The following is a 25,081-nucleotide window of genomic DNA, read 5'->3' on the forward strand; positions in this document are numbered from 1 at the left end:
TATGTCTCTAATATTGTAACCTTACCAGATGAAACCATATTCAACATTGTTCAATACATGTTCTATACTTGTTTAATACTCGTAATGTGGCGGATCAAAACTCATCCGCTACTTTTATAGGCTAACTTGCTATTTTTTGGGCTACTTTCAGAATTATTTTTGCTACAATTTATTAAAATCCACTACAAGTTATAAAATATATATGTAAATTTTATTATTTTTGATAGAAACTGCTAAATATATCCATTTGACCTTTTTTGTCTAATATTTTCTTTGTTTTGGCCTTTTCTTTGTATTATTTTGACTTTAAGACTTTTTCATAGTCTGGCAACTCTGCTCTGTTGGATGTTGTGCCAGTGAGCTATGTAATGAGAAAATCTAGGGCACTGTTATGGTTATAATATCGGCCTTGTAAGCAAAAGTTTGAGCCAAATGTTGGCTTTACACTGTTATCCTGGCTGGATAGACTTTGGAATAAGACATGATATGTGAGGTCTAAGCTAGACTTGACTTTGTAGCTGAGTTTTTGGTGTTCTCTAATCATAGTCGCATTTTTTGCCCTTTGCCCATTCGTGTGTAAGAGCTACCTTTAATAAGTTAATAGCTGTTTATCTGCTAATAAATTTCATACAAAAATTACCCTAAAAGTGTTTCCAGAAAGCAGTATAATTCATTATTTGAGTATAATTTTGCAAAAATTTTCCGGGGGAGCATGCCCCCGGACCCCCCTAAAAAACACGTGCCTTCGGCACGCTCTATTCCCCCACGAGTTTCATTGCTTCCCTTGCTCAACCAACCAGGATACGCCACTGGTCTATTCCCATGTTCTCATGGGTGAGGAATTCAATTATGCTATTAAAATATCAAAAAAACAATTGCTTGATATGAAAATCCTCATGTTATTTTTTAAAAGTTCCTCAAACTTTAAGGCCCCCCACTACCCCATGATTGCATAAATTTTTTTCTGATTGGCTCCATTTTGTAAAGTGATTGTTTAGTTACCAAGAAATGAAAAATATTTTACTGCATTTTTCTCTAGGTGCTTTTATCACTTTAACTGTTAGCATACCCATTGCAAGCTAATAATTATATTTAAGCTATTGTGAAGTTAGCAGGCCTCGAAACTGAAGGCGGCCATGGCCGCGATTAACCTACAAAAACCGACATTTTGTCCGCCGGGTCTCGCCCTTCCGTAGGCCGCATTTGTCCGCCATGAAGTTCCTAGAAAATTTTACGCAAGCGACCTTGTGAATAAAGTACTTTGCCACTTATAATCACGGGTCTGCTACTATTCGGTGAGTCCGATTCGGTGAGTCCGATTCGGTGAGTCCGATTCGGTGAGTCTGATTCGGTGAGTTCCTAACCTCTAACCCCTAACCCTAACTCCTAACCCCTAACCCTAAAACGGCAATGATAATTAGGCCACGGTACCCAATAATTTTAAAAAAAAATTGAAAAAATCCCCCGTTAAGGGATCGGACTCACCGAATCGGACTCACCGAATCGGGCCATTCCGTATAATCACAAAGGATTAGAAAGCTCAGTCAAAGTATCCGATAAATCACAATACACCCTGTCTATGCTTGGATTGTTAACATTATTGATTGACCAAGCAGCTGATGTCTGACATCCGCAGGATGCAAGTGACATCACAATACATTTTATTGATGCGATATATTCAGTCTTCGAAATTAGCGTCGGCAAATGGCGCATTAGCGTCGACAATAAAAATGCCGAAGCCACACGAGCGCTTGTAAGGTTAGGGTTAGACATTCTTCCCAGTCGTTATGGCACAGCCATAGATTTGTTCCTTAGTCAACACCCTGATGGATCTCTAAGAAAAAGAAAGAGGCGTGTGGATTGGTATCAAAGCCCGAAAGCCGCAAAATGTGGACGCTTTATTGCGAACGGCAAAGACGGTGTAGATTTACAGCCAAGCGATGAGTTCTGCCGAAATTATGTTAGTGTATACGTAAATCGAGGCAATCTTCTCGCAGGGAGCTATTAATTTGTTACCGGTACCTGGTTGAGCAATTGACGTTATTTTATGATAATTCAACGTTGCTAGATGTCGAATTAATGTAAAACAAACGTAACTTTCTTATTGGGCATTGTTGTTACGCAATATAACCCGGCGGGAAAATTAAATCGATTTGTTCTGACTCGAACGTTGAATCAACCCAAAATTAACTTACTTTCCCCCGTGAGTTATTTAACGTGAATTACTGTAACAGCGTACGACGTGCGTATCTTGTAGCTCGCTTTATCGCTACTTTTGGCATTATTACATCACAACAAATCAAACAGTGCGGTCGTGATAGACTACTCTAGTATATTTTTCGCTTCTGCCGAAGTAAAAATGTGCTAATTTCGAAGACTGTATGTTGATGCGTGTCGAAGCTCCGATGGCCGCCATGTGCTTGTGATTGGCCGCCGAACAGCTTGCTTCAGTCGGACACGTTTGGTCGCCGAAAAAAAAAGTTGTTTCGACGCCTGAGTTAGGGATAACAATTAAGACTTCAGAGCCATTATGACTTCACAAAGTCATAAAAATGATGTGGTCAACCTCAATTTAAAATAAGTAATATCACACCACATCAGAAAAATCAATTTATTAAAATATAGAGCTTTCGCCACACAAGTGTGGCTTCTTCAGTATAATCTTATTCAAATAGAATTATATTTGAATATTTTCAATCGTTTCAATCTTATTCAAATAGAATTATATTTGAATACTGTATTTTCAATAGTTTCTTTTCGAATAAGATTATACTGAAAAAGCCACACTTGTGTGGTGAAAGCTCTATAGTTTAATAAATTGATTTTTCTGATGTGGTGTGATATTACTTATTTTAAATTGAGGTTAACCACATCATTATTATGTCTTTGTGAAGTCATAATTGTTATCCCTAACTTCACAATAGCTTAAATATAATTATTAGCTTGCAATGGGTATGCTAACAGTTAAAGTGATAAAAGCACCTAGAGAAAAATGCAGTAAAATATTTTTCATTTCTTGGTTACTAAACAATCACTTTACAAAATGGAGCCAATCAGAAAAAAATTTATGCAATCATGGGGTAGTGGGGGAGCCTTAAAGTTTGAGGAACTTTTAAAAAATAACATGAGGTTTTTCATATCAAGCAATTGTTTTTTTGATGTTTTAATAGCATAATTGAATTCCTCACCCATGAGAACATGGGAATAGACACCTTTTTCATCATAATTGGACAAGAAATGGTGACTTTAGAGCATTTTTCCAAAATATTCCCATGCACAATGGCGCCACTAGTGGCAAAAATGTCAAATTTTAAATTACGATAACTTGAAAACGACACAAGGTATCAAAAAAATTCCAACAGTTTTGAATATTATTCTAATATATGTACCAAATATCTAAAAATGAAGAAAATCTAAGAGGTGGTGGTGTAAAATTTCTTCAAAATTTGTTGAATTATAATGGAATGACTCAGTAGAAGTTGCGTGACATAATGACATCAGAAAAACCTTTGGTAAAAAAGTGTCACTATAGCGAAATTTATATGCTGTAGGTTAAATTTATATCAGAAATGTCACCATAACCGAATTATATCTGTCGTTTAAAAATGTGATTTTGCAACATATACCGTACCACCACTGTGATGCCTCTACTATAGTAAAATATCACAATCATCAAATTCTACTCTGTATTTAGCATCAGCATTTCAACAAGGTTTGCAAAAGTTTAAAGTATGGTTGCCAGATCAAAATTTCTAAGATAGCTTGAAGTTATCTACCAGCATTGTGAAGCCCAATGAACAAAAAATTAAGCTAACATTACAAACACTATTTTAGCCATTGATGCAACCTACAGTTAAACCTCGCATGTTCAGTAGTTGGTTATTATTTTCTGCATTCCATACGGTAATTATATATTTTTCAAAAGTTTCTATTTCAGTTTTATGGTTTTAAAGTGCTTTTTTCCTATCTGTTGTATGTATATTTTTACCATTTTTTACTGATTTTATTTAAATTAAGGCAGTGGTTATTTGACCGGCTCCGGTCTTTGAATCTGAAACACTATTTGACCGGTCATGACATCACTATACAGGCACTTTTTTCTTATTCTCTTTCAAAGCAAAAGACGAGAAGCGCCTATATAAGTTCTAAATTCAACAATTTTATTCAACTCGATGTGTGGCGCGTACGATACTTCTCCGACTCCTATTCTAGAGGGAATGAGTTTGATACTACCCGGAAGGGTTCTTTTTTTTTCTTTTTTTTTTTTAACTAAATTTTGACCCGAAGTGCATTTTTGTCTCAGTCAATTTTTAATTTGAGTTGCTTACAGCCCAATTTTTTATGTCTTTTCAAATGTGAGTAATGAAGTTAGAGTTTTTTTAATTTGCTGGAATTTGAGAATTTCTCTGGGTAATTTTCCGTTCGTCATAAGAAGATGTGACCGTGTTTGCCGAACAACGCATTACATTTTTGCTCTCAACAAGTTAGTTATATACAATGCTTCTTTTAAAAAAAATGGTAATGGTATGTAAATGTATGCACTTCGAGTCAAAATTTAGTTAAAAAAAAGAAGAACGCTTCCGGGTAGTATCGAACTCATTCCCTCTAGAATAGCAGCCGGAGAAGTATCGTAAGTGCCACGGATCGAGTTGAATAAAACTGTTAAATTTAGAACTGATATAGGCGCTTCTCGTCTTTTGCTTTGAAAGATAAAGCTTTGGTAGAGAGTTTGCTTTGTTGAACCATAGAGGCCATCTGCATCAAGAGATTGTTGACCTGATTGATGCAGATGGCCTGCCAATCCTCTTAAAATATATCCCTCAAAATTCATATTGTGTTTTTGTCTGTTATCTTTGCAAGCATATGCTTGGCCATATCGCAGTACCATATCAAAAGATGCTTGGCCACATATCGTCTCTAATAAGCTGAACTATCGTAAGTCCAAATTTTTCAAAATTGCATTTTTGATTGATTTGGTATCTTTATAGACTACAGTTTATTTTGTTAAAGCATCGTAACTCTATCTACTTTAGTTTTGATGATACAGAACGATGAACTATCGTAAATGAATGTACAGCAAACACAGCGTGAACTTTAAAATTCAATTTTCTCAAAACTGCATTTTTGGAGTTACGATAGTTCAGCTTATTAGAGACGATATCTGTAACTGCATTTTCCGGAGTTGCTGTTTTTGTAGGCCTAAAATAAGATTTGGCTTAGGCTTTGAAAACTCTATTTTGCCAACTTTTTCTTTATTGCAAAATTTGAGCTTTTGAGTAGGCTATACTTTTTTCTATCCATGTATTGTATAATAATTATTTCTATCTATTATAATTGTTATTAACTGTTTTCAGTACGTAGCTTACTTTGTGATTTTTTATCTAATTTATTCCAATTTTTATCACGTTTTAGCTGTTATGGATGAATAGTAATAGCTAGCCTAATGAATATTTTAATATAAAAGTACAGATTTTTTCCAATGAACTTTTTCAAAAGACGTAAAAAACAAGCTACATTATCAGTGTTGGACAATACAAATAACAATGATAATGAAAGTAAAAAAATGAGACCCAACTCTGGTGGTTTAAAGCGTTCCGTTAATGTTTCGTTCAACCAGGATTACCATACCAGTGAGACCAAAGTCTTTGATGTAAGTATAAAAATAGATTAATTTTGTAAAATTGTTCTGTTATTATATTAATTGAATTTTATCTCACTCTATTCTTGTAAGCAAAATTATAGAAAGCTGTAAATAATTAAGGGTATTATGTCTTTTGCTTGTTTAAAAGTGATTTTATTGTGAAATGATTTACTTAAGTTTGTTTGAAGACAACAAGTTTAAGTTTGCTTTATATATTTTGTTTGGTGTTATAAATTTAATGAGCATCTTAATTTTTAATGTAGTATATCATTCAAATATAATAATATTTTTAATGCAATATATGTAAAAATAAATTTGTAAATGTAACAATAAGTAACCACAATGCGGGATACCAGTACTGTATTATAAACATTTTCTAAAGAGACTGTTTTTTTTGCAGGAGCCTATAAATGGAACTGAAAATCTGCTTTTGCTGAAGAGCAAAACTCAAAAGCATAATACAAAAAGTTAGTCTGTTCATTACAAATTGAAATATAAAAAAGCTACAGCCTTCATTGTGCTAAAATAGGTACTTTTTTTTTCAGAAAGTTGATTGCTTTATTAAGGGATCAGGGCATTTTGTCATGGCCATGCACACTAAAATTTTGTAATTTGGTTGCTAATGCTACTGCTATATGGTAATGAATCATCTTGTTAACTATGCTCTAATGCTGAGCCACAGTGTAAAATCTCTAGATGCAGTAATAAAAGAAAAAAAACAGGGAAAATAGTTTTCTTCCTGCCATGACTGATGTAGGTTTACTGGGAAGCCTTGTGTGTGAATGTCTAAGTATGCCAACTTTATCTAATAAAGTATTTAGACTGTTGACCGATCCTTTGGTACTTAGACAGTGCAGACAGACCAACTAAGTTAGTAATGGACAAAGGATCGTCGCAGCATAGTAGCCGCTCAGATAGTCAGGCAGATCTCCTCCATCAGTTTACTACTAGAGAACTTCAAAGACAACTTTAAGTAAGCTATGATTATAGCATAACTCAGTTTTGGAGTGGTGATATTGTAATTGCACTCTAAACTCTTTTCTCGCAGCTGTGCGCATAAACACCAAATCAGAAGAAATAAATGGACATGTGAGCACTGCATTAGGATCTTCAGATGAATTTACAACTTATGCTCTTGAAAGCAGCAATGACTTAGAAATGTCATCAAATCCATTGCGTGATGATGCTGATCTAGAAACAGAAAGTGTAAAGGTATTGTCAAAATTGTACTTAAATTATTGAAAGATATTATATGTATTGAAAATTAGTTTGTTAGTATACAACTGTACAGTTGATGTGTTATTTATATATTATGATTTACTACATAATGTTTTCACAAAACATTTGTAAATTGCTTAATGCTTATACTAAAACTAGCTCTACAATATAACTTCTTTTTGTTTTTATGCATGCAGCAGAAAAACAATAATGGAAAACTAGCTCAAGTGTCAGTTGTAGAGGAGATGTCGCCAGTAACACTTGCTTTAATTGGTGCAATTGTAAGAGGAGAAAAATCTGAAGTGAAGAAAATGCTTGCAGGTATCTAAAGTTGTTCGTTCAAGCATTTATCATAGTGTATGTTTGTGCATGTGCTTCTAATAAACGTTGCTTGTTTTGTGGCTTTCGAAATTTGAACGTGTTGGTATGGTCAAATACATTAATTTGTACTTTCTTTAGCTAATGTGTATGTATCTGTTTGTTGTGGTTTTATGTTATAAAGAAGCCATGTCTCATCTTTTTCTACTTTACCGTACGTGTTTGTATAACTGTGAGTGATTGTTTATCACAAAAGAATGATAAAGTGATTAGATTGTGCTCACTGTTGATAGACTGTTGCTACATCACTTGATGTGAATTCTTATTGCTTTATTGATTCTTGGTTGCACTTTCGTTAAATGTTATTATACAGTACATTTAAGATAAATGCTGCGTTTTTAAGATATTAACTCACTTAGACTTAGGTCTAAAGGTTTACCGAGCATTTGTTTTTGATTTAGAAAATCCTGAACTTCTTGAAACTCCGGATAGTTTAGGTCGTACACCATTCATGTATTGTGTGTTGTCGGATAGGCTTGATTGTGCTAAGTTACTCCTCAAAATGAAGTGCAAACTTGACCATGTCGATAAAGCTGGAAGAAGTGCTTTGCATCTAGCGGCTCAAAAGGTATATATTTTACAAAGTTCAATAGCTTTCCTGTTTTGTTTTTTTATTTGATTTGGATGACTTGTTAAACTAATTTTTCAATTAAAAATATCTCAGATTGTGAAAACCTTAAACGTAACACCACATGCAATATAATAAATGTTTTAAAACAAAAAATCACAGCAACAATTTGCAATGCCAAAAAGTAACTTTCATCATTGTTGACCAATGCACACAGTAATAGCAACCATTTTAATTCTTTAACTGCAGGCGAATTACAAATTCCTTGAGTTGCTCTACGAGCAAGGAGGAAACATTGAGGTGAAAGACAACGAAGGTCACACGCCGCTACACCTCATCACCAGGAACCGCAAGAATGTTAAGTGTCTTGAGTTTATGCTTCGGCACTTGAGTTCCGGTATGGCAGAAGTGACAGACAATCAAAATGTGAGTTCCTATAAAATCTCAGTTGTTTGTATGTGATGTGCAATGGTAATGTAGTCGAAGTCATGTTTTTTTCAATTATAAGTTAATTCAGATGGTCGTGTTTGTTTTAAAAAATCAATACTAGCTAGCATGTTGGGTCTCATATGAAAAATGTATCGCTATTCGTAAAAACGAAGAGTTACATCAGGATCTTTTATTTCCCAGCGAACCGCGTTGCATTGGAGTGCTTCATTTAACAATGTCGAATATGTGAAACTACTCATAAAGTATAACTGCAACACCGCTATCTCGGATGACGAGGGAAGGACGCCACTTCACTGGGCTGCTAACACTCACGATCCTTCTGCGGTCACCACCATGAAGGCTTTACTGGTTGGCAGATGGTTATTTATGTGACTTTAAAATTTCTCTAAACTGTGCTTTTGGTAATGTATTACTTATAAACATGACATGTAAAAATCAAAAAATTGTGCTGCGTTATCAGTTTCGGCGTTAATGTTTGCGTTTTAGTGGATATACTGTGGAAATTTAGTATAAGAAGGGCAAGGTACTTTATCAGCGCTAGACTGAGTATTCACTAGAGGTGAGCACTCGTACGTACGAGTAACGTACAGTCACAAATTGGCTTTTAAAGCGCCCTTTCAGATAATTGCTGGTGAGATATTGTGGTTTATCTCTTAAGTTGAAAGCATCAACATGATATATCAGAGCTTCAACATAATTCTTAGGAATCCTCCCCTAGTGCGTTGAACTGGCAAAACTACAAAGGCGAAACCGCTCTTCACTTCGCTGTTGCGCATAAAAATATAGCTGCTGTGAAATTTCTGCTACAATTTGAACAAGAAAAATGCGAAGTTGACAGACTGGATAATTCGTTTCGGACACCTTTGCATTTGGCAGCACAATTAGGTAAGTGTTAGTCATAAATATGGTAAATCATTTTTTGTTTTATAACTGTTTGTTGTGGTGCTATAATAACGTGTACAACTGTACATTTGTCTATTGTGTCACAAAATGGCTTATAAAGCGTATAAAGGTGAAAAATCTGATCTTTATTTTGCCTAAGACGTTACTTCCAACCATTTTCACACCAGTATCGTCACTTGCTCTGTAATGTCATAAATTTTGGTTTTAAATCTGTTCGTTTTGCAGGAAACACAAATATAGTGAAGCTTTTGCTGTCCGCTGGAGCAAAAAATTCCATTTCTGACGGGCACGGAGCTACACCTTTTCTATATGCTGCTCTTTATAACAATCCTGTAAGAGTGTAAGATTATTAAATTCAATTTACCGTGCTTTGCTTCCATTTCTAAATAAACCAAAGTTTTGCCTATTTTTATCTCAATAGAAAAATTGTAGTAGCATTTAAAAACAGTCTTGAATGGCATAATTATTGCTCTTATTTATTCTTCTCTTGAGTGCCAATTGTCGTAACGTTGAAGTAGCACTTGATAGTATGGCTAAAAGGTTTTGAACCGTCCGACGTCGTAAGCCACCGCTTAATTTTCAAGTAGTGATGTGGATGCGTTCACTAAACCGGGCAACAATCAATGTAAACAAATTTTCTTTAACTGTTTGAAATGCGTTGGTCAATGTGTGATGGTTTTCTGATTGCCCCGTATATGCTGCTTCGTGGTGCCATTCCAGTGTTTTTTTTAAAAACATCTCATGCTATTTCCGCATCTCTAGAGTTTCGGCTACTTGTCTTAGAACCAGACTACGTATGAGGGGAAATTCAGCCTGCTTATGGGAGAAATTTGGGCTATAAATATCGACTTTGTTGCTGTAACCTTGCACATACCCAGACATCAAATCAATCATTTTTTACATTGATTCAACGTCTGCAGACGAATCAATGTAAAAAAACGGTTGATTTGCTATCTGGATGGTGACTAATGGTAACTAGGCAACAATTGTAGCCCCACTTGTTCAACACCGTCGTAATCAACATACTCAATTGCTTTGACAGGAAGTGGTCATTGAAATGATAGAGCACGATCGAAACGTACTTGATCAGGCCGATATCGAAGGTCGTACTGCCCTCATGTGGGCGGCGGCGAAAGGGGCAAATGACGTCATCGAAACTCTTCTTAATCTTGGCAACGCTCGGCATGAAAACCAAACAACAGAAGGTTTGATTTGAAAGCAGATAGTGAATTTTAATTATTTAAATATGACGTTTGTCGTTTTCCTTCTCTGTCTCCAGTTTTTTGTGCTTCGTGTATTTTTGTTGCAATGTCTATACATGTAATAGCTTTAATGTTTCCATTCTCGCCTTACATAGACCGTAAGTCCATGTTATTTTTACATTGTTGCAACGTCTGCAGACGTTGAATGAGTGTGATAAGGACTAATTGCTCGCAATCTTAAACGGTTTGATAGTATCAACCTGTAACGTTAAAGGTGAAGCGAAACCGTCCACAGAAGGGGGAACGTCACTCGGGTCTTTGACGGTGGATATTAACAGAGCGGACAACACAGGAAACACAGGTTGAAAAATAATTACCAAGAGTTGACTTTTAATGGGATTTATACCTCCAAAGCGTTTTTTTTTTTTTGGAAAAATTACTTCTTGTTGTGCTTTTGTGACGGGGATTTGTTCGATGTTAAATCTCACAATGCACGCAATAACTTGAGTCTATTCATTTGTTACGGTTGAAGGTGCAAGAAGCAAGTTGTATGTTTTTTGATTAGCAGTAATTTAATTAACGTTATACAACGTCCTTAACTACGAATAGTTAATTCAAAAACAAGAAATACCATCTTGTTGATGTGTTGTTTTACCAAGACAGTTGGTTTTGTACATTTTCGCCAATGACGATGGCTTTTCCTAATTCTGTTTGCTTTTTCTTGTTCAGCGTTACACATGGCTGCGTACAACGGATGTGCCCGATCTGCTGAGCTGCTTCTAAATTACAACGCAAGGCACGACCTTCAGAATAACATGAACCACACACCTTTATTCGGTGCCTGTGAAAAGGTGCGTAAGTTGGAACTTTCTTTATTCAAAGTTCTAATATTTCTCTAAAAAGGGTTTTACTTTACTTAAAACTGCTTAAAACTGTCATTTGCAAAAGGCAATTTAACAAAGGTAGTTCCAAATTTATTTAACACTGATCAATTCAAAATCAAAAGAGCTTGTCTAAACCCAGTAACTGTTCGCAGGGTGACATAAATGTAGTGAAACATCTCCTTGACTACAACGCAAGCATTTCACTACGTGACATCGAAGACAGGACACCCCTTCACTGGGCTGCTCTTGGAGGTCACGCGGAAGTATGCGACTTTCTTATTAAAAAAGGTGATTCTACCGATAAAATTATTTTACGATGTACGTACGTACAACAGTTTGTGTATGATTAGGTTTTTTACTCTCGGCCCCAGAGGCTCACCCGACGAAGACACAGGTGTAAAGTCATGAAACGAAGCTTTTTAAAAACTTCTACAAGACTTACCATTTGTGTCATGAGATTGGTTATGTACCACTACCAAGACTTATTCAAGTGACCTTCATTGGTTAGTCAGTGGTTCTCAAACTGGGGTCCGCGGTCTTTTTGGGGTCCTCGAGACAATTTTCTGAGACCGCAAAGCACCTTCCAAAAAAATTAACTCGATCCCGAAGACAAAAAATTTTGTGGAAAGCAAAAATTTTCAGGCAACATATTTTCCAAACCAAACTTAAATGATATATTTTACTAAGCTGGCTTGGCATCCCTCAACACAGTTTGGCCTTTCGTTTCATTGTGATAGCCTTTGTTTCGTTTCTATCGCTTTTGTGACATCAAGCAGTGCATAGTGGTGACGTAGGCTACTCCTACAACACTCGTGTTTACCAAATCAAGAACAGAATTACGAAATATGCTTGACTAAAAAGGAGTTAGGCGAAGTTGATTAAGGCTGGTTATTTAATTTTACTGATGATGATGATGATGCTGGCGTATGAGGTTTACTCGAGTGTGACAAGCTTGGCTTCGCATATCTTTTTTCTTGAAGATATGGTGCTTGTTTGAAGATATGGTACTGACGGGAGGGACCACGAGAAGGTGCTTGTTCTTTCTTTTACTGATTTAAGTTTTGAATTGAATGCCTTTCCGAACTTTTAGCTTTTTTAGCCTTAGTCAAATTAGCCAAAAACTAATAACTTTACTAATTGAATTTTTAACCTAAATTTGAGTACAAAAAGTGAAAATGGCTCAGCCTCGAAAAAAATTAAGATTCAATGATTCCTATGTTCAATTTGTTTTCACTGTGATACATTCTGGAGGAAAAGTCGCAGTGCGTGCTATGCTGTAAAGTTTTAGCAAGTTCTGCTCTAAAACCTACCAAGCTGAAAAGACATTTGGTAACACATCATCCAGATTATCAAAGCAAAGATGCAGATTTTTTTAAACGGCAAGCTAATAGTTTAGTTAGGTCAAGATTTGATAGCACTAGTGATCAATGGAAGAAAAACACTGCAGGGTTAAGGGCCTCCTAAGAAGTTGCAAGAAAAATAGCTATCCCTAAAAGGCCTCACACCATCGGAGAACAACTGATCTTGCCTTGTTGCCAAGTTATTGTATCAAACGTTTTGGGAGAATCTGAAGCTCAAAAGCTGAAGCAAGTGTCTCTGTCAAACGACACTGTGAGTAGGAGAATATCTGAGCTTTCGGAAAACATTTTGTCGCAGGTGGTATCATAGATACACAAGTCAATGTCACATTGATACCTATCTTAAAACATGTTGGATGTAATGCATAATATCACGATCATTTTGAACCAAACGGAACCTAACATAGAACTGATAACACCCAAGCAGGTGCATTCATTTTATTGGCGTGTGCATTTTTAAGTGCATGTAACAAATAAATTATTATTTACCGCTTTTGCGCTAATTTTCCTTAAGTTTTTGTTGGACCGTAAGTCGTTAAAAAAATCGCAAGGGGACCGTTCAACAATTTTTTTGAAAAAGTTTGAGAACCACTGGGTTAGAGCATTAGCGTTGTAGACAGTCAATAGGCTATACAATGTCTAGTAACGGCCAGTTAGAATGTTAGATAACAATGTCACAAACTGAATTGCTGGATCATATCGGCCAGCACAAACGTAATAAGCGGATTGCTGGCCCAATTCTCCGTGATGTAGTTTACGTCTCAGCATATTACTCATTGCAGCTCAATTGAAGTAATGCATGTTTTTGGATCTAATTCTGTGTTTGTAAGGTTTGGTGACTGTTGGTAAGTAACTTTTCTCGTTTGTTTTAGTGATAGATTTGAAAGTTCGTTTTTTCGCAACGATCATATTCTAAAGTCGTGTGGGAGTAAATAGTCTAAACCTAAAATAAATCTGTTGTTAATGTTTCGGTTGAAACCGTGTTTTAGTGAAACTTTTGAATAAGTTCAAACGTTTGTTCGTAATAATGCATAACATTGTCTCATCATAATTGTGTTTGAAATAATTTAAATTTTGTCTAGGTTTTGACAGTGCTTTATTTTAAGTTGCAGCTATGTTATTTTATGGTTGGTATTGTCCAAGTCCTCAAGACTTTGTGTTATGTTACGTTTCTACCTATATTAAGCTTTATAGTTTATGTGGCAGTAGCTGCATTTAACAAAAACAGTCAAAATGCTCCGGAAAGAATTTCGTTTTGTTATGCCTCTGTCAATGGATGAATATCAAAAAGGTGCAAACTGGGCTACCGTTCAAGAATATGTAGACAGTGAGATAAAGGAAGGAATTCGGTTGATAGAAAAGAAACCGTACGATAACGAACAAGGAAAAGGGCAATACTTTCATGCTATTTACCATTATCCGTCATACATGCCGTCTGTGATAACAGGATTGAAAAATAAGTTATTTCCTAGTCGAAGCTTGGATGTGCATGAAGAATCCTGGCACGATTTTCCTCGGACTTTTTCCAAATATTACAGCCAGGATTTTTTTAAAGACGTTTTCCGATTTCGTATTGACACAGTTGTGTTGTCTGATTTTGGTACTTCTGAGAACGTTCACAATCTTTCTGATTCGGAATGGAAAAAAGTTTCAGTGGAAATAATGAACATTGCAGATTGCTCTTCAGTACCAACCGACTTTGCTTCTGGATTCAATCCTTTGACTTTCCAATCAAAGAAAACAGGACGGGGCCCTCTGAGTCCCTCATGGCTTGAAGAAATAAAATCACAAAGTAACTGCAACACACAAAACCCTGGTACTCCGACTCAATGTGTCTGTGCTTATAAGCTTGTGTCTTGTGAATTTAAATGGTGGGGGCTGCAAAAGTTAGTTCAACGTTCTTTGGTTGACCACGATGGGCCTACAATGCTGGCTTTTCATCGTAAACTGTACTGCTGCATGGACGAATGGATTGATTTGACATTGGACGATATTGACAAACTTGCTGATGCCAAAGTCTTTTGAAGAAGGTTTACTTTTCTTACCCGTCGAAACAAGATTTTGAAACATACCCATTCAAAACTATATTCTTGATTTTGCATCAACATCCAACTTGATCTCCTGGTGCGAAGTGGATTATGTATAGAGTTGCGTTTCTTTGTTCTTTGCTGTGTTTTTACAAACGTATTTGTGCGCACACATTCAACTGTGTTTTGAACATAAATTTTGCAACAATTGTCGTGAGTTTTCTAATTGCATCTTATCGATTTTGCCTCAAGTCATCTCAATCCCCACTTGATACACACGCACCATTCAACGTTCAGCTGCACGGTTCCTTGCAAACAAACGCGCTTCTTATCAACTGATTTTGTGTATAAATTCTTCCTTCTGAGCGAGATAATGTAGGTTCGATTCTCTGTGGGGTTGTCATAACGTGAACTGTGTGAAACTGAGCGAAATTAAATTTTTGCTTGCCGTCATACTCTGAGGGAATATACTTCAGAATCAGATGATAATTAGTTTTACTACTGGGTGATACCTAATCGACATTGCCACTTTTACATCGATTTAACGCCTGCCGTCGTCAAAACTTACGTTTAAATCATGTAAAAATAACATTCTTTGGTAGCTGGGTGTGAAAACAAGGCTTAGAGAGAGCAACACAGTGCTGTAAAAGAAGCTATATTGCGTATCAGTTACTTTCTTAACGGTGGATGCATTATCTAAATCTATCTTGGTACACACGTCTCATTTTTGACAAATGAAATATTGTAATCGAAGTCTATGCTGTCATAGCATCACCTTTTTCCACAAGTTTTAACTTTGTGGGATATCTCGTTTGTAGGCCTGGATCCTGACGTTAGAGACGGAATTCAACGATCTCCGCTTCATTGTGCGGCCTTTGGTGGCTTCATCAATTGTATGAATCTGCTTTTAGAAAACAAAGCAAATGTGGATTTGCAAGACCAGGAGGTATGTGCGTAGCTTAACTGAATCAAATGTGCAAATATACAGACGTTGAATCAAATATACCAATGACAGATTTTACTCTCTAGGGTACAGCAACAGCGGATCTTGCAACCGGTTAAGATGATCGTCTGATTAAGATAATCTAGAATCAGTTTGCGCGAAGGTCATATTGGTAGATCAGTAATGGGCTATTATAATCAGCTGATTACAGTTAGAGCATGGGAGAAATGTAGTCCACGATATAAGTTGCTTAATAAGGAAATTTGTTTAATCAGTTAATAATCCTCTGTTCTGCATCTAACTCTTAAACTAGAATACCTTAGCAATAGAAGTTTTGTATCCTTTCTACACAGGGCTTGTCTGCTTTGCATTGGGCTGCGCAATCGGGCCATTTGGACGCCTCCAAACTGCTCCTTCAATGTTCCGCCTTTCCAAACCTGATGGAATTCACTGAAGAAAGACTCACACCGCTTGACCACGCCCTGCTCAATGGCAGTGACGAAGTTGCGCAATATCTCATCGAACAAGGTGCGCGTCTTGCATGTGAATTGAATAGCCTTGAAATTGGTTTCATTTGAAGCCTGTTCATGGCCGTTTGGATTAACTTTTACATGGTTATCAGAGGCTTTTTGTTTTAAAAAGAGGCTTTGTACCACTGACTCAAGCCTGGTTACAAAGGTTGATACTTTTATGGTTTCTCCGATACCGTTGTTGAAGCGCTGGTGTCTGTAAACTGTTTCTCACATTCAGTCACAGTTAGTGGAGTTTGGCAATTCTTCGTTGAGGTGTGCCACTTCACTACACCCGTTAGAGTCGAGCTATCGTCTCCTAATGTTACTTTTATGTTCGTATATTATGATGTGCTAAATTTATTGAAATAATTACTTGCAAGAAATCACATCTCTTAGTAATTTTTAGGTTACTCTTTGCATATTGGCTTCAATACACAAACTGTTTAATAGTTGCATAACTTCCATTGCCATGAATAATTGTCATCTATCTTCTGTGAACAACTAGTGTGGTACCCTTATGCATTCTCACGATCTGCTACAACTATCTTTACCAGGCGCTTTGTCATCCGAAACCATTCGTGCCATTGCTGCTGCTCGCATACAGGCATGCTACAGGGGATACCAGGTGATTTGCATTATAATTTGAACGCTGCTTGTACCTTAATATTTCCCGGGATTGAAGTTTGTGCATAACATGAGCTTTGATATCACAGAGTGGCATGTTACTATCTATATCACTGATAGGTGTAGGAAAGTAACTTAAAAAAAAGCCAAGACAATTGTAACTATTGGAAGAATTCAATTTCATTTATAAGATCGAAACGAAAACGCATGAAAATATCAGAGACGCCGTGCAATTTAAATGTCTTCGTGCTGTGTTTGTAGCTATTAGAAACAAAAATATTTCAAAATGAAACCCCTTTTCTTGATTTCGATCTACGTACCAACGCAAAACATCATAGAAACGCTTTCATTTATCGTCTGATGTCACACTTGATAAATCGGGAATGCATCTAACGAGCATTATACTTCACCACAGGTTCGCAAAGCTTTTCTACATCGCAAGAATTTGCTCATGAAGCATGAAAGGCTGAGAAGCAAAAAAGACAGGTTAGTTGATTCCCGCTTAGTTTCTATCATAGGTAAATGACATTATTGCATGTAACTTATGTATCGTATCTGGTATACGCATTCACGCATAGATCTTAAGCAAAATACATATAAATCTTCAACCACCGCTTGCAAACCTGAACCCGACAAATCTGCTTCAAGTGGAGATATTCAGTATTTCTCATTTGTTCTGGCATATTACTATTGGACTATTGCAGCTGTGACACATTGCACAACATTGCAACTTTTTTGAAATATAAACTACACAAACTTTGCAAGTTCGCACTGTGCCATGTGTTTGCTGCCAATGATATCTCGGTTGGTTAGCGCGTGACTTAAACGAAAAAGCTTCAAAATCAAGCGGCGCTGATTCGACTTTTGGGGTGTGCGCTTTAACAACGCATGCTAAGGACTGTTATCCATTAAGCGGCATTTAATGAATGGAATAATTCCCCGCCAACAACACTTCAACAATCGGAAAACTTCAATTTGTCCATCTCGGTGACCGGGCCGCGAAATTTTTTTCCCATGAACTTTTTGTTACTTCGCGTAAAGTTTGTATTTAGTTTGTGAATGCAAACATGTTTCGTTGGCGTGTTTGGTTCAGTGGTTTCGTCTTTTGCCTTATATTCGTGAGGACATCAGCTCGACGCCCATCGAAGTCAATTTTTTTTTCTTTACGTTAATTTTTGCGGTGCACAAAAGCTTTTCAAAAAAAGTAAGGTTAGGGTTAATGGGTTAGGGTTATAGAGTTAGAGTTAATTCTTAATCAATTTGGAAAATCTTACTTTTAGACTAGTGACCAGAATCAGTTTCTTTTCTCAACTTTTTTAAACTTAACTAGACTAGGGGGTGTCTCCAGGCTACGTTTTTTTTCAAGTTCAATGTTTAGATTTGGACCTGGGGGGCGAAAATCGGTAAAAACAGTTACGCGCGCCGCGCGGTAACCAGTAATGACTACACTTACAGAAATATGCAAATGAGACAAAAAGTTCGTGCGAAAAAAATTCGCGACCGGGCCTACGTCAGTGGTTCAAAACCTCTACAAGTATGCGAAACTGCCAGAATTAAGCTCTCAAAGAAGCTTTCCCAGTCCGAGGATAAAGATTCAATCAATGGCTTCACTTTTTAAAAAACTGAAGCAATAAACAATGATCCCAAAGTTGAGAAATTAGTGTTTCATTTGATGCATTTCCGTGAAAAGTGTTGGGTCATGAACACAAGTCAACGCAAACTCGCACAAGCAATGACCCAGCTTCGACCAACGCAAAGGTACCTGACACAGTGACACACAACATTTTTAAAAACGTCTCTTTGACTCAGAAATCGCTTCAAAAAGAAAGCGCTGGCTTCTTTATCGGACCAGCTGGACTGTGTTGGCCAGGAACCGGCCCCTCCGTCACAGAAAGGGGACCAGGCGATGGTTGACAGCCCATACTCAGGGGACGAGTCGCGACCCGACACTATGGATGAATTGACGGCCAACGTGACGACAGTGCGATCTTCGAACCTTCTTATATCCACCGATGTTCCTGTAAGCAAGGTTGTTGATTCAGAAGGTATGTAACTTTTTGAGTACTTTTTTAACTGTCTTTGAGTGGGTGTGTGTAGTATGTTTAAACTTTGTCCAAAAAGCATTACAATAACGTCTGAATTTGATCGTGTTTGGTTCAAATCGGCAGGTGAAGAAATCTTTGAATTTAACAAGTCGGAAGAAAAATATGAAGACAGCGTCGTGTCACGTGACAAATCATCATTGGTGTTCAGTGGCAGCGCTGTCGTTCATAAAGAAAAGGATAACTCCGCCACTGAAGAGCCTCATGCCTCGAGATTGAGCAGTGATGTGCAACTTGAAGCCACTAAAACAAACAGCCCGTTGAGCAATGCAGAAAGTGTAGAAAATTCAACAACAGAAGCTAAACCAGTTTTAGAAAAGATTTCCAGTCCTCCACCAAATGTGATTGTCCTGCCCACAACTCTGCCCACTAACGGCAGCAATGATCTGGACAATTCTGACCTCAACTTGTCGGAGAGCGTGGTATGTGTACATGTATTTTAAATTTGATAACGTTTGTTTAACGAAATGATTATATTTTCGTTGTTTAGTGTATTAGTTGTATATTCCCATAAATAGCGGTAGATTAGAAAACTAGTTTTCGTGTTTTATGCAATGGAAACGGTACGGAAAGTGATGCCTAACAAAGATTTATTTCAGACCCATACCGAAGTAAGTGTAGTGGTGAATACGGACTCGACGTGCAAAAGTGGTGTTCAACGGTCTAAAGAAAGGCGAAAGAAGAAGAGGAAACGTCTTCAGCAATTCAAGGATAACCAGCCCTCGTCTACATCTTCGGATGCAACGACCAAACAAAAAGAAACCCTTCCGAGGCGTTCCGAAGAGGCGCGAAAGTTGCGAAAAGCCAGAAAAACTGCGGCAACCCTGCAAGCTTTCTCGACTCAACCGTCCACTGAAGAGGAACTGACGGCGACAGAAAATGTTGCAGCAACGTCGGACATTGTTACAACAACGTCATCAGATAAAGACAAAAGATCGTCATCAACGAGCAAGCAAAGCGATGAAAAACCTCATTCTGCGAGTGATGCAGCGACTGCTTCAAATCAATTCGCTTCAAGATGTGACGAGATAAACCCGAAATCACTTGACATGCACCTCCATCACAAGACATGCACCTCGCCTACGAACCACCCATGCAGTAAGCCGTCAGATGATTGGGAGAATGTGGGAGATGACACCAAGATATCGTTGGACAGAGTTAGTGGATTAGCCTACAGCTCATCGGAAACGTTTAACAATATTTCCTTACATGGATCCCTGGACAAAGACTTCGGTTATTCATCTCACTTCAACAGGTACTGTACGTAGCTTTGGTAAAAAAAACCTTTGTTTTTTACCACTAGTTCACAAAGTTGCTTGTCCCAAAACGTTATAACGTCGCTGCCTATCCAAATCTTCATCACCAGGCATAAGGCAAAACGATGGATATGGCAAAACAATGCAAACGTTTTGCCTTTAAGATCGTTTCAAATTTATTAAATGTCCAAAGCAGCAAAATTATGAAATATATTTTCGTGCCGGATCGGCCAGTCGCCGTGCTTTGAAATGTTGACTTTTGCAGAGTTTTGTCAACGCCCTGCTTGTTTCTATTATTATGTATTTTCTTTTCAGCGATCTTTCCTTGTCGGAGTACATTGAAAGTCTCATGTCTATGTCCTTGTCAGAACGCAAGATTTTAATCATGCTGCAGCGCAATCGGAAGCACGCTTTCAAGCAAGCGAATTCGGCGGCTACCACGATTCAAAAAGCTTGGAGAAGGTTGTGAGAATTTTCTTATGTAAAATTTCTGTGTGCAGCAGTTATTCAACTTTTTGTTTCGAACACTTTTTCACACAATGTTTCAAAACAAAAACCAGCATTGTCTGACTTTCCGATTGTTTAATTTATAATTCATCACTGTGTGGTTAAAAGACGATCTATTTCAGTGCCTTTGGTCACCCTTGCTCTGTCTCAAATAACCTGTGATATTTTCAGGCACTTGAAATCGAAATATCCCAATCGTGTTTTTGAAACTCGAAAAGAAAGAGAAGAAAAACGAAAAGAAAAAATTGTCCTCCCTACCCAAAGCAAAAGCCCCCCTGATTCTCGTCTACAAAGCGCTAAGAGTCGATCTTCACAAACCGAAGGAGAGCCGGCGAAGTTTGACCGAGGAAGCAGAGAGATAACTCCACAAGAATCCCCATCTCGGTCATACGTGATGAGCAAGGCGGAAAACATTATCGGAACTAACAAAAAGAAACCGAGGCCTCACACCAGCCATGCCAGTGTAGATGCACGACCGATCAATTCTCAATACGCATCGAACCTTATTGAGCCCACTAGAGCGGATAACCTTCGAGCTTCCATTGTCTCCGATCTAACCTCAGAATGCGGATCTTCTAAATCTACGTAAGCGATGTGGTTTTTGTTGGATTTGTGTTTGGTTTTAACTGCAAAAAGTTGGTAGCATAACACGCTAACTTTACGTTGCTTGGTGTTGATCTCCATCACTGCTAACGCGCCGAATCATTTCCTACTTAGGGGTCGAAAAGTTTAATTCTATGAGATAGTAAGTAGCCTGACAGGCTAGTTTGTACAGCATTTTTGCACAGCAATCAGAATATAATAATCACGAACAAACACAAGAACAAAATAGTCTTTTGCGGTTGAAGATGCCAAGAGTCGCATTCTTCACTCTTAATTTTAAAATCAAACTTTCTCCACTTGCAAAAATCTGCCTTTTTACATTGAGTCAACATCTGTAGATGTAGAATCAATGTAAAAAGGACGAATTTTGTTGGCTGGGTAGGAAGCTTTTGAAAACATTTTTTTGCAGCAAATCGAAGAGAGCGCGACCACGAACTATGCACGGAGCTCATCGACGACATAACCTCATTCTGAACAGTAGAGATGACGTGTTAAACAGAAGAGTGCAACAACTATGCAGAGTTTATGGTAACTTCCCAGACAGCAAACTAACCATTTTTTGCATTGATATAATGTCTGTAGACGTGGAAACAATGTAACAAAAACGTTTGGTTTGCTCTCAGGGGTTATGTCTTTGAAACAATAAAACCGGTCCATATAAATTTCGAAATTGTTCTGCAAGTGAATTTTGATGAAGCTGAAGGTGTTGTAGTGGAATATTGATCCTCACTTGATTAATGATGTTGAAAGATGAGATTGTGGTACAAAATGATGAATGCCATTTAAAGTGCTGCTCTGTAACACGTACGAAACTTGTATGTTTACGAAAAAGAACCTAACTTTTCGCTTTTTTGCCATTTAAAGGTCAGACGTTGGTTCTCCAAGACATGTACGCACCTGAAAAGAAAGGCTTCGCGAAGAATCACTTCAAAACCGTTCCCGCTCCTTCCGTGCGACCAAAAACCTCGCGAGCTTCTGCTAACTTTGAGAGCCTGCAATTCAATGACCCGCGGCTTTACGATCCTGTGACTGCGGTTCAAAGCTACTCAGCTTCTGAATGGAAAAGTTCCGTGAAAAAGAAGTAGGTCATCTTCTGGCATGCGTTTCTTTCGGGGGTGAGGGCCCGTGCCCCCTGGGTCCCCCCATAAATCCGCGCCTGTCTTCTGGGTATAACTGTATACTAATAGGGTTGCAGCGAGTTAGTCCGTTTGTCTCAATCGAAAGGGAACGAAATCTGCTGTAGTAGATGTGTATCGGATGAGGGGAATCCTGATGACTGTCCGGATAGTCTCCAGGTTTTTACCAAACTACGGTATTCCATACTGAGTGCGCGGTCTGTCTGAATTATAAAGCTACACAATGCCAGTTTCTCATCTTTTTAAGTGCATTTTTATCTGTCCTAGCCATTGTGAGGTTAATCACTAGGGTTTTTTTAAAAGGGTCCTCATCCTCAGTGAAATAACAAATTTTTTTTTGTAGTGCGTTGCTTTCTATTACAATATGTTCTGTGTTTTCAAATCACATACACCTCGTTTGGCAGGTCTGACAACCGATCAGACGTCGCCAAGTCAACACCTTCACGTTTGAAACGAAAGCGGTCCTTGAGGAGCAGCAAGAACTTCACGGAATCCGGCGTCTCGTACGTTCCTTTGCAATGGCAAAAAATACGTAAGTGTCAAATATAACGACTCAACGAGTGATCTTAAGGTAAAATTTATTGAGGTTTAATGTAACTTTTACGTTTTATAGACGGCGACTTGAAGACATCTTGGATGCACAATTCAAACAAGACTAGCTCTGCTCCCACTAGATTTTCTTACAACATGCGAAACACCAATTATTGATCCTTGCCAAGTAGTTGACACGAACTATGTCACAGAAGTATTGCGCTTTATATCATGTGATACTGTTTATTTTGCAACGCGCATTTGATCGCAATAACGTAGCCGCTTGCGAAACTAAGTTCACTACTTCATGACGTTCCTCCAAGTAGTGGCCAACTGTGTGATGGCCTAGACAAAACGTAACTCTAAAAATCGTGTTCAAGCTTCTCAAAAAGCTGTTACCGGTACAAATATCTTCTGCAAGAAATATGTTCTGACATCGTTCAGGATTCTGTACTACCTCTTAGATGTTTTCACTCCACGTGTTTTCTGAAATGCTTCCATTCTTTGGTGCCTTTTTGTACACTGTGCTTTATCAAGTGCCACTTTTTCACGTTGCTTAAAGGTGAATCTTTGTTAAATGTAAAAAAGATTGCTGGCCCGCATCGTGTTACCTGCTGTGAATGTTTATTTTGTGATCTCACCAAGCACATGCTACCGTTCATATGAAGATTTTCCCATTTACTGATTTTTTTATTGCAATGTTAGATGTTTATTGTTTATACAATGTTGAATTGTATTTTTGACAAATGACTCAAAAGAGAAATGCTACCTTATCCCATACATTTTGAAATGTGAATATTGCTTGCCAAGTCACATTCTTACGTTGCTCAGAAAATTGACATAGCGGTCACGGATATCTTGCAGATGAGCTGAGCGTATTAGATTTAGCTAACACTCTTTCAATACTAGACGCGTTAATGCCAGCGTGCAAGAAAAAGCTTTCTCTGTGAACGAAGAGAAAACAGAGATCAAGCGGCACTTGATGGGTGTAATCATAGGCGCCGACTTTTCAGAAAACCTTGGGGGGCGAGAAAGGTGATGACGTCATAACCATAACGCTATTTTACTCAATTAAAATAGTCTTTGATTAAGCTTACTGTCTTGTTTATATTGACACCTAGGTCGCAAACCTAATTTATTAGAACCGCTGCTTGAAACGATTAGTTTTACGCATGCAGTACGCTTAGTCGTAAAAATTTTGGTATTGTTAGCTCATAATTGGAACAGTTGGAAAACAAGCCCATTCATTTCCTTTTCGTGCGAGTGAATAACGGCGATCAAGACAGTGAAGTTATCGAAATAAAACGCAAAAAAACCATGATCTCAAGCAGAGTGGAAACCCACTATCAGTTTTATTAACCTCGTTTTGCTAATTATTTACCTTCAAAGCGTTAACAACGGCGAAGTGTTTTCTCTTCAGTTTTTTATCGAAAGTCTTTACAGTCTTTTATCGAATACCGTATATGCTCGAGTAAAAGTCGAGATGTTCGCAAGTGGTTTTCACCTCAAAAAGACAGGTTCGACTTATGCACGGGACAAGCTGTTGTCTCCAGCTCGCCAGTTTTCAAAATGAACGCATTTTTGCTGAGGCAAAATTATCGCCAACGTAGATTACGGAGTGTGAAATGGTGTCGGACGAAGTAAAAGTTTTGAATATGTTTATTTGCAGTGATGCAAACTTGATTTTCAAATTTAATGATTTCTTGTCAATTCTCAACTTTATGCACTTGTTGAGCAATATGCAAAGCTCACAAGACAAAACAGCAGAAAGAGCTGTTTTAAGAGATTCATTTTATTATTTTTGCGTGTAGGATATAATCGTTCTTATTACGTAACATTCCATGATTGTTGAAGTCGATGTCAAACCTTAGCGGCCGCATAAAACAATGATGTCAGGTTGGCTAGGTGATAATAGCGGCAAGAGACGTCGTTAATGCAGGCAATATCTGCGACCAAGACCATTAAACACCTTTTTTTTTTATCGGTTTTCGATTTAATTCTCACACATTGCGAACAAAACAATGCGTTCTGTTGAATTATAATTGATCTCACAGCGGGAAGACCTCGTTGAAAATAGCGCGTCTAATTTTGCTGGTTTACTTAATAATTGCGTGAATAGTTACGTGACATTTCCTGCAGTATAAGTTACTTTACGCTCTATTTTGAAATTTCCTCACCTTATGTCAATGCCAATACTTAAATGAACCATCGAATGGTAGTGTCGGGAATAAGCTGTTC

The 25,081-nt window shown here is 37.6% G+C and overlaps 1 protein-coding gene and 1 pseudogene across 2 annotated transcripts; both read left to right on the forward strand.

Annotated features, from left to right (window-relative positions):
* Positions 1-5,434: 5,434 nt before the first annotated feature.
* LOC145768601 (uncharacterized) lies at positions 5,435-23,966 on the forward strand. Of its 2 annotated transcripts, XM_082580134.1 has the most exons (26): positions 5,435-5,650; positions 6,042-6,108; positions 6,690-6,853; positions 7,057-7,180; positions 7,639-7,805; positions 8,055-8,231; positions 8,436-8,603; positions 8,960-9,140; positions 9,384-9,490; positions 10,201-10,363; positions 10,635-10,721; positions 11,090-11,211; positions 11,397-11,532; positions 15,448-15,575; positions 15,926-16,100; positions 16,639-16,709; positions 17,124-17,194; positions 18,518-18,753; positions 18,877-19,232; positions 19,410-20,065; positions 20,382-20,528; positions 20,745-21,158; positions 21,586-21,704; positions 22,041-22,257; positions 22,717-22,844; positions 22,926-23,966. In XM_082580134.1, exons 1-26 carry the CDS (start codon positions 5,480-5,482, stop codon positions 23,018-23,020), a joined length of 4,647 nt encoding a protein of 1,548 aa, XP_082436260.1. In that variant the 5' UTR covers positions 5,435-5,479; the 3' UTR covers positions 23,021-23,966. The 2 variants fall into 2 exon arrangements, with proteins under 2 accessions (XP_082436260.1, XP_082436261.1); XM_082580135.1 differs by lacking the exons at positions 5,435-5,650; positions 6,042-6,108 and having other exon boundaries at positions 6,799-6,853; positions 7,060-7,180.
* Positions 13,719-14,839, forward strand: LOC145768602 (phosphatidylinositol transfer protein alpha isoform pseudogene; annotated as a pseudogene).
* Positions 23,967-25,081: the final 1,115 nt, after the last annotated feature.

The sequence above is a fragment of the Aplidium turbinatum genome, chromosome 4 (genome assembly GCF_918807975.1).
Source record: "Aplidium turbinatum chromosome 4, kaAplTurb1.1, whole genome shotgun sequence".
NCBI lineage: Eukaryota > Metazoa > Chordata > Ascidiacea > Aplousobranchia > Polyclinidae > Aplidium > Aplidium turbinatum.

Coding starts and splice junctions, on each gene's coding strand:
- LOC145768601 (XM_082580134.1), top strand. CDS start 5,480: ATGAACTTTTTCAAAAGACGTAAAAAACAAGCTACATTATCAGTGTTG. Junction 10,364..10,634: donor TGAAAACCAAACAACAGAAG/GTTTGATTTGAA, acceptor GTAACGTTAAAG/GTGAAGCGAAACCGTCCACA. Junction 21,159..21,585: donor TGCGGATCTTCTAAATCTAC/GTAAGCGATGTG, acceptor ATTTTTTTGCAG/CAAATCGAAGAGAGCGCGAC.